The 9,854-nt window shown below is 41.4% G+C and overlaps 1 protein-coding gene across 2 annotated transcripts; it reads right to left on the bottom strand.

Annotated features, from left to right (window-relative positions):
* Positions 1–988: 988 nt before the first annotated feature.
* On the bottom strand, positions 989–8,966 carry PTTG1 (PTTG1 regulator of sister chromatid separation, securin). 2 transcript variants are annotated; one of them, XM_022595173.3, is made up of 6 exons: positions 8,883–8,966; positions 8,350–8,450; positions 7,817–8,001; positions 6,374–6,467; positions 1,890–2,048; positions 989–1,142 (listed from the first exon to the last, which is right to left on the bottom strand). In XM_022595173.3, the coding sequence occupies exons 2-6, from the start codon at positions 8,438–8,440 to the stop codon at positions 1,063–1,065; spliced, it is 609 nt and encodes a 202-aa protein (XP_022450881.1). In that variant the 5' UTR covers positions 8,441–8,450; positions 8,883–8,966; the 3' UTR covers positions 989–1,062. The 2 variants fall into 2 exon arrangements, with proteins under 2 accessions (XP_022450881.1, XP_089765753.1); XM_089909627.1 differs by having other exon boundaries at positions 7,817–7,998.
* Positions 8,967–9,854: the final 888 nt, after the last annotated feature.

Below are 9,854 nucleotides of genomic sequence, written 5' to 3'. Positions count from 1 at the left end.
TTAAGTGAGTTAAATAGGCTGAGTCACAGAAGAGAGAGAGTAAGAGGAATACTTCAGTTCTCCCCTCAAACCATCTCACATAGGGTTCAGAGGACGGAAAGCCCACACTTCACGTAAAAGGCAGCCACTCCACCAGGTGTTGGAAACAAGGGCCTACTATAAACAGGTCTGCTTTTCCAAGAGAAGCTCTAAAACCAAAGATATGTGAAACTCTTAATTTAAAATGGTGGCAACAATTAATATTTTTAAACATCATCCAGCCCCTCTGCCCAAAAGAAAAAAGAAAAAAAGAGAAAATCCATGAGCAATCTGATATTTTGATTCCAATCTCAGCTATGGAATCAAAATACCAGTTCTATCATTTTCTAGCTCTTCGTGTCTTTGATATATCAGTGAACTTCTGAGCTTCACTGTCCTCATCTGAAAAACAGGGTCATGAACATGAAACACAATAATGCTTATTAAAGACTTAAAAACAATTCCCAACATAGAGTTAGCAAATAAATAGTTTCCTATAGGTAGAAAGTGGATCTTACTATCAGTAAATTATCTGCTGTGGTCTTCAGAGAACCCAATTGAAGAGCTCAAGAAGGCAGAATTCTCAGATTTAGAGCCTTTCAAATTCTGATCACTGAATACAGAGTATTGAAGGCATTAGAAACTAAACAGAACCAGCAATAAAGAATGCCTAGCAACAGACACAGTGAGCTGGAAGTAGCTCTTCCTATTAAGAGATCTATTAACTGTCAGTAGTTAATGGCCACAAAAAGGTAGTAAAGTACACATGGTGGGGTATATGTTTCAGGGAAAACGGTGGCAGCTTCTAAAACAAGCTGTTAAAACAAAGCAGAGGGTTTCAGGGAAAGTTTTTTAACTCGGACAAACTTCTCTTCTCAGATTATAGACTCTTGTCTGTTAAACACATCTACTAGTTTTCATACTGTTTTAAGCAAATTCCAAACAATACCAACCACAATATTAGGAAGAGTTTGTTAAACAAAGAATTGCTTTATTAATACAAACTATTAATACATACCCACAGACTATAAAGTGCTAAGAAATTTAAATATCTAAGTCATAGCAAACAGGTGGCAATTCAACATCCAGGGTCGACAGAATGCTTGAGGGAGACTGCAACAGATCTAGAAAACAGGAATTTCTTGTTCAATATCTGCAAATCCTCGTGTCCATCAACACACACACCAGTTGTCACTCTTAATCATGAATTCTTGTTTTTCCCTTTGTCTAAGGAATCTTTACCCCCGCGCCACCTACACACACACATACCCGCTCTCACTTATTTCTTGGAAAGTGGCCGTGGCCACAGAATTAACCTTCATTATGAGATAAATCACAGAAGTACCTGAAATCCCATCATCCTTAGAGACCCAAGTAAGGGCCAACAATTATCATTAATGCAATTGAGCAAATAGTGTGAGGTATTCCATCAGAACAAATAGAAAACATACTGATGATGGCTTTTGACCACCAGTTTGAACCAAGACCTCAAACTTTCTGCAGTAAAGGTTTGCCAATTGATGCTATTACGTGGGTCTTGATCCTACACGAGCTTTGGGTGTAGCTTGGAATTCTCATTCCAAGCAAGTTTATTATACTTCAGCTTATAACCTAAGAAGTTACACACTAAATTTCCTCTGGTTTTGCTTGTATCTAAGACTGTCCCGATTCCAGAATGACAATTTTACATTTGGGACTAAAAAGCAGTACCAGTTGAGAATAGTTTTCATTATCCTGAAACCTTATCCCTGCAGTCTGAAGGATAGAAATTACTTATAGGCTAACCTTCTGCACAACCTGTCCCCATGGTAATGGAAGTGTTATGACACAGATTGTTTACAGACCTTCTAGAAGGGCACTCGTTCACTTACTAGACTCCCACGGTAGAGAAGACATCTTCAGAGGTGAAGGGGGGCCCAGGTGTAACAGCTGTTCAAGCTCCCTCTTCTCATCGAGGATCATGAGAGGCACTCCATTCAAGGGCATGTGTGCAATCTGGTGCTCTTCAGGCAGGTCGAAACTCTCGAAATCTGCCACAGAAAAGTACTTTGTCAGGGCAGCACTCCTCAGGGTGGTCAGCTTTCACAGGGCCCATGAGCTCAAGCTATTTTTTTTTTTTTTTTTTCTGTACGTGGGCCTCTCACTGTTGTGGCCTCTCCCGTTGCAGAGCACAGGCTCCGGACGTGCAGGCTCAGTAGCCATGGCTCATGGGCCCAGCTGCTCCGCGGCATGTGGGATCTTCCCGGACCGGGGCACGAACCTGCATCCCCTACATCGGCAGGTGGACTCTCAACCACCGCGCCACCAGGGAAGCCCTCAAACTATTTTTTATAATAATATTAATATGTTTTTCCACTGTGTTGACATTTACAATGATGGTCCAAAAGCAATGGTAGAGAAAACTGCTGTGCATGAATCAAGGCAGTGGCAATAAACTATGCTTAGTAGTCACTATATTCCTCGCTGCCATTCATTTGCAGTAAAAAATGCGTTTCACATACTTTACCACATGCAGTAAACAGTATTAATTTTATTAGCTCTCAACCCTTGAGAACATGTCTTTTTAGTATTCTGTATATGATGTGAAGTATGCCATAAAACACATCTACCGCATACTGAAGGACCATGGTGTTTTCCAAGAAAAAAAGATTCGTGCAATTATTTGATTTGCAAGCTAAACTAGAGGCCTTATTCCTGGACAGCATTTACTTGAAAGAACTGAAAGACAAACTGTGGTAACTCAGCCTTGGATATGTGTTGCACATTATTTTCCGAGGAATGAAAGAAGTCTACCACTTAAAGGGAAACGGTATTTGTTGCCAATGATAAAATTCACAATTTCAAGGGGAAAAAAAACTGGAATATCAGTAAACTTATCTGTAAGCATTAGCTTAAGAGCTTCCTAATACTGAAGACTTTTCTGATTAGATCAGTGGTGATATTAATGAGTGTGCTTTTGATACTTCATAATGAAACATTTCAACATGACCTACATTTCCCAGGGTACCAGTATTTCTAAATGATCAATGGTGATAAATGCAGGATAAAAGATACCTTCAAAATGCAAAACAGACCAATGGATTTTATTGTCAGAGCACGCAATGTTTACTGAAACGGTTTTGGATTCCACGTTGCAACTATGCCTACAGAAACAGCCACTTGTTGAATTTTAGGTAATGGCAAAGAAAACTATCTATACTTATCTAAAAGACTTAAGGGCTTCCCTGGTGGCGCAGTGGTTGAGAGTTCACCTGCCGATGCAGGGGACATGGGTTTGTGCCCCGGTCCGGGACGATCCCACATGCCGCGGAGCGGCTGGGCCCGTGAGCCATGGCCGCTGAGCCTGCGCGTCCGGAGCCTGTGCTCCGCAACGGGAGAGGCCACAACAGTGAAAGGCCCGCATACAGCAAAAATAAATAAATAAATAAAAGACTTAAAATGCTTCTCTTTCCTAAATACATGTCTGCATAAGGCCAGATTTTCTTCATATACTTCAACCAAAACAAGATGCAACAGATTGCAGAATCCATGTGAATCCAGCTGTTTTATGTTAAGCCAAATTAAGCAAATTTTCAAAAATATAAAACCATGCCATTCTTCTCACAATTTATACATGTAAAAAAAATTTTGTTTCAAGCTACGTACATTAATGTAATGTGTTTTTTTTTTTAACATCTTTATTGGGGTACAATTGCTTTACAATGGTGTGTTAGTTTCTGCTCTATAACAAAGTGAATCAGTTATATATATACATATGTTCCCAATGTGTTTGTTTTTTAAACAAATTAATTCTTTTTTAATTTCTCAATTTTAATTTCTAATATAGAATACATAAACACTACACAAAAGTTCTTTGGGGTCTTCACCAATTTGTAAGAGTGTAAAAGTCCTAAAACAAATTTAAGAAATGCTGTTTTAGGCAACATTTCTTCTTAAAATCCAAGTGCCTTTCAGATTAGGAATTATTTAAAACAACTAATTTTTCTTGACAGTAACAAAAGTAGGATTAGAGTCTTGCCTCTTTTCGAAGAGGTAATCAAGAAGAAACAGACAATTTGAACAGACTGATCACAGTCATAAAACTTAATTTGTAATTTAACAAAACTCCCCAAGAGGTTAATTTAAGCATTTTCTCAAAAGCTAAGAACAAAGAAGGACGGAGAACCATCATATTCTGAAGTGCGAAAGTTCTCTAAAGCCTAAATACTAGGAATTGGTCTATTCTTTTTCAAGACTGATAAAGCTCAGAATTCAAAAAGGAATTGAGTGATATGTGACTACTTAATTTAAACACTGAATTGTAAAGGAAAGCATAAACAGACAAAAGACCCCAGAGGAAATAAGTCTGCAACATACAGGGCTAATTACCTTTATCCACAGAGTTCTTTACACACTTACACACACACACACACACACACACACACACACACAGTGTAAGCAAGTCACAAAAATCAAGAGAAAACAAAGATACAAACAGAAAATTAAAAAACTATAAATGACCAATAGTCAAATATGCTCAGACACACTCATATACCCCAATTTAAAACAATAAAATACCAATTACCTTTCTGATTAAGATTAGAGCTTTAAAACATTTGCAGTTAGATTACAGGGGAAGCAGGCATCCTCACCCACTGAAGGTGGCTTCAATAATTTATGCTCCTATTTTGGAAGGCAACTTAGCAATATCTCTTTCCTCCAACACAGCATATCTTAGTCCTCTTTCCTGGTCAATATGCATAAATCTACCTCATTTTCCTGAATGGTAATTATTAGAACGGATGTACCACATTTTATCAAAACTTAATCACACAGCTTTGAGACCCAGCAATCCTTCTTGCAGTTTACTCTCCAGAGAGACTCACAAACTCTCAACAATAATTGCATAATTGTTTTGTAATATATAAAAGCCAGAAACAACCTAGATGTATACTAGTGGAATGATTAAATGCTCTTTGGATCAAAGGGCAAAAAATCCAGCTCAGAAATCTCAAAGGACCTGTGTGATTTGTCCCCACCCCCTCACCAGTACCATCCTTCACCTCTGCCTTTCAGCTTCCCAGAACCACTCCAGTCCTTTTTTCTGCCTCAGGATCTTTGCACACACTTTGATCTGCTACAGCGCTCTTGCCCTGCCCTATCCTTTCTTCACCCAACTATTTCCTTATATCCTTCAAGACTCCACTGGGTGTCACTTCCTGAGAGAACTCTTCCCTGCTCTTACAGGCTAGGTTCAGTCCCCCTAACAGGCCCTGTGTTTCTCCTTGCTCACACTCAAAGTGAGATGATTTGTTCAGTGCCTGACTTTCCCTCCAAATCATGGGCTTCTCAGGGTGGGGCCTGTCTTGTTAACCACTGCATCCCAAGCTTATTCGTGCCTGGCGTATGGTAGCCTCTCCTCAAATGTGAGTAAAAAAAAAGCTTGAAAAGCTGGTTCTGTAATAGAAAACATTTCAGATACGTGTAGCAGGTTGAAGGAGTAAAAAAAAGCACGTTTTCACTGGCTATGTGGATTTTTCAGGCATTGTTTTTTGGGGGTTTTTTTTAAGAAATATTTAATATGCTTGTGGAGAAATAGGACAAGCAAGGGTTGGATTCACAACTTGTATATAGTTAGTATTGCTGACTAAATGCTTTAGCTTAGAAAGAAACTAAGTTGTTTTTTTTTAATTATTTTTTATTTGATTTATTTTTGGCTGTGTTGGGTCTTCGTTGCTGCACATGGGTTTTCTCTACTTGTGGCGAGTGGGGGCTACTCTTCATTGCGGTGTGCAGGCTTCTCATTGCGGTGGCTTCTCTTATTGCGGAGCACGGGCTCTAGGCACGCGCGCTCAGTAGTTGTGGCTCGAGGGCTCTAGAGCACAGGCTCGAGGGCTCTAGAGCACAGGCTCAGAAATATGTGGTGCATGGGCTTAGTTGCTCTGCAGCATGGGGGATCTTCCCGGACCAGGGCTCGAACCTGCATACCCTGCATTGGCAGGTGGATTCTTAACCACTGAGCCACCAGGGAAGCCCTCAGGCATTGTTCAACTTGACATAGAGCCCTCTTTCTAAATGGTTTTCTAAGAAGACTGTCCCCTAACGTTGAATAGGTGTAATCTCCCCCTAGGTGGTTAGCTTTTGAGGACAGGAACAATGTTTTCCACATCTTAGCTCGGATTCCTCTTCTGACCTAAGATTATATCTTACAAATAAATTCACAACAAGTGTATTTGTTCAAAGCAACCCAGATTCAGACAGCCTTGTTACAGTCTTGGATCACATGTCTTATTCATAGCTATATCAAGTTACAGTTGAATTGGATCCTAAGAGAAACTCAAGGCTAAAGCATTTGTGCAATACCAAAAGATATTACCTAATGGGTTGAAGGGAAAGAATTTTTCTATTTCTGGATAGGTGTCATCTGAGGCAGGAACAGAGCTTTTTGCTTTAACGGTCTTCTCAGTCATCTAAAACAACCCAAGAAAACATACATTAGTGAGAGCGGAAGCCTTGTCAACTGATTAGTACAAGAGATCATAGGGCTTCTTTAAGACATGTGACTGCTTCACCCCATTTTAAATTGTTTTCAATTTCATGCTGACTTCTAAGAAACCATAATCCTTCATTCTCAAAATTACACACAAATACAATTCAGCAAGCAATTCTAATATCATGGCTCAAAAGTTAATTCTAAAATATAAGTATCAGCACCTGTTAGCATAAGTTATCAAAATGTAGAGTGGAGTTAATTCAGAACTAATTGACTCAATCACCCAACCTAACAAAGGAGAAAATGGGCGTGAATCACCTAGAACAGAAGCTAATCCTGGAAGCCATTTTTGGCTGTTGGAAATATAATTTTCTGTTGGTGTCTCCATCAGTGTTACCTAAATTATTTGCTTGGTTAGTTTTAAAAACCAATTTGTGTTCCTCAAATACACAGAGTAAGTGGCAGCCAAAGACAGCCAAGGACTTTAGAAGCCCACAGTGGATAATTCCCTAGTCTGGAATTGGCAGGCAGTCCACAATGGTGGGCCAAAATGGAAACCTGCATAGTCTTGATTTATGCTTACGTCACATGTGCATGGCTAGAGGAAATCCCTAACGCAAGGTTTCCCACATTTCAGTTCTGTCAGATTCTCGTCACTTTTGCTATATCCTTGCAATACTTGCATTTAACATTTCTCTTACTCAACTCAGTTTTTTTAAAAAGACATCCTTGTCCTAAAACCACACATGTAAGTCTCAGTTTGATATCAAGTACTAGTTGTTTTTTTCCTAATACACATTAAACAAAACAATTAGTGAAATGAAGTGTTAATCCACATGCTAAAGTTATCTTTCATAGCCAAGTCCTCTCAGTCTAGGATGCACTAACCTACAGTTTGTAAACACACATACCAAGGTCAACATGCTACCACGTTATAACCTAAAAAACTGGTGCTTGCTCTGGAAGGAAGGGAGAAGGATGGCAGCACCTGAGCTGTTATATTAGCAACGTGACCTCTTGCAAAATACCCTCCCTCTCAGTACTTTTTAATCTGTAAGTACATTCTACCAATCAATCTGCTTCAAGACACTCATTAAGGGCAGGTGAGGCAAAAAAAATTCACCAGCTGCTACTGAGACGTGATCTCGAGTTACAGGGGAAGTCCACAAAGACAGTATGATGATTCTCTTCTGCTAATCTATGTTTGCTAGCCTCTATTTCTTTCTATTCACACAGGAGAAAGTCGGGTAGGATGCCAATAGTCATTTTAAGAGTCACAAGAGCTTAAGTGTTTAAACAGCATCTTTATTTATAACCAACACTTACCTTTTTGGTAGAGAAGGCTGTCTGTTTCTGTTTGAGGGGTCCATTAGTCTTTATTGACTTTTCTGTAGCTCTGTTAACAGTTCCCAAAGCCTTTCTGGCAGCTTTAGGTAAAGCTGGTGGAGCATCAAACATTTTGCCAACATGTGGTGTTGAAACCTGAGATCTCCCATCTAAAGCTTTGACTGCTAAAGAAAAAGTCTTACCGTGAGATTATTCCAGCAGTAAACGCCTGTGCAACTTGAAGGCTGACCTTGCCTATAAACGTGGCCTAATTCTCACACCCAAACTTAACCCCTTTTTGACAGCGGCATGGTCCTATGCCTAACAGTACTTCAGTTCAGTACCCTCTTAAATAATCTCATTAAGATACTGAACATGAAAAAGAGACCCGTAACAAGAAGCTGGCAGTAGCAGTATTGGGTAAACCTGACTCCAATTGCTGGCAAAGTATACTAAATGCCTCCCCCAGCTCCAGGCCACACCCACCACTGATTCACAATACCTGTGTACCTGATTGCCGCCTGTATACTTACAAGGCCCAGACCCCAGCTTCAGCCCGTCCTTAGGAGCCACACGGGTGCCTGGTTCTCCATTTTCCTTGTCAACATAGATCAGAGTAGCCATTCTGGATTACCTAGGGGTGTGAAATACTCATTAAACCCTGGGAGTTAGGGAAGATGAAAGAACCTAAGGTGTAGCACAGACCCAACTTTCTACCCTGGGCACGTCTATGCAAAAACAAGAGCTAAGCAGAGGGAGAAGCCAGATCTTGAGCCGACAGGCACTTAATCCAGCTCTTAACTCTTGAAGCCTGAGTCAGGGGCCCTAAGTTCCAGAAGAGTTGGCGGTTTGGGACTGGCACAGGCCCTGCTACCCATCGGAACCGAACCGCCGTGGGTTGCGGACGCAGTCCAAAGGCCGTGGCTCAACCGGCTGGGCGCTACAGACGTCCCGGGGTTAGTCCCAGCCCCCAATCCCCAGCCCCGGCTCCCAGACATACGGACCCCGCTTCCTACCCCGCCGGACCCCTCCCGCCCAACCACTCGCGACCGCTCCATTCACCCACGTCGGGAACAACAGCCAAACTCTGGCGAGACACGATCTCCAGCGGTCGCGCGGGCCTCGGCGTTTAAAACACAACTTACGCCGCTATTGGTTCATCCGTCCAGGAGGCGGGGAAGGAGTGGGGAGGAGGCTCCCGCGAAGAACCAATGGTAGGAACATAAGCTCCCTGGGCTCCGCCCCGAAAGCGTCCCCCGTCAACTTTGTCGCTTGTTTTCCGGGAGAAGAAATATCAAACCCGCTGACACCTTGATCACGGATTTCTAGTTGTTTTTTAACCTGCTCCCCACAGAAATAGAAGGGGAGTAAATATGGTCTCCAATTCCAAGAAATAAATAATTATGACGATTATTGTAATACCAAGATACAGAGTTGGTTTTTGGAGTTTTTTGTTTTTTCCTGAGACACTTTGGTGTCCAAGACGTTTTCAAATGAAAAGATTGTGAAGTTCAAAAAGTCAAGGTGAGGTGGTGACAGAACTATTTTCCTAAAGTCTTCAACTAATCAACTATTTTTCCAGAGAGTAAATAGAGCAGATCAAATCAAATAGAAGGGGCAGCACTGGAGGAAAGGCATTGTAGTCATCGGGAAAATGACGAAGGGAGACGGATACATAATTGTTGTATTTCAATTAGAGATATAAAAAATACATATACAGGGCTTCCCTGGTGGCGCAGTGGTTGAGAGTCCACCTGCCGATGCAGGGGACACGGGTTCGTGCCCCGGTCCGGGAGGATCCCACATGCCGCGGAGCGGCTGGGCCCCTGAGCCATGGCCGCCGAGCCTGAGCGTCCGGAGCCTGTGCTCCGCGGCAGGAGAACCCACAGCAGTGAGAGGCCCGCGTACCGCAAAAAAATAAATAAATAAATAAATAATAAAATTAAAAATACATATACAGTCAATATATAGTCCGGTGGGGAAAAAAACCCATATTAGGTCCAGTGAATACTAGCAGGGCAGAATTAAAAATTAAGAA

Source organism: Delphinapterus leucas, chromosome 3, assembly GCF_059928025.1.
Source record: "Delphinapterus leucas isolate spDelLeu-1000000601 "Yukka" chromosome 3, BTC_Dleu_Yukka2, whole genome shotgun sequence".
Taxonomy (NCBI): Eukaryota; Metazoa; Chordata; class Mammalia; order Artiodactyla; family Monodontidae; genus Delphinapterus; species Delphinapterus leucas.
This window is presented reverse-complemented; position numbering and strand designations above follow the sequence as displayed.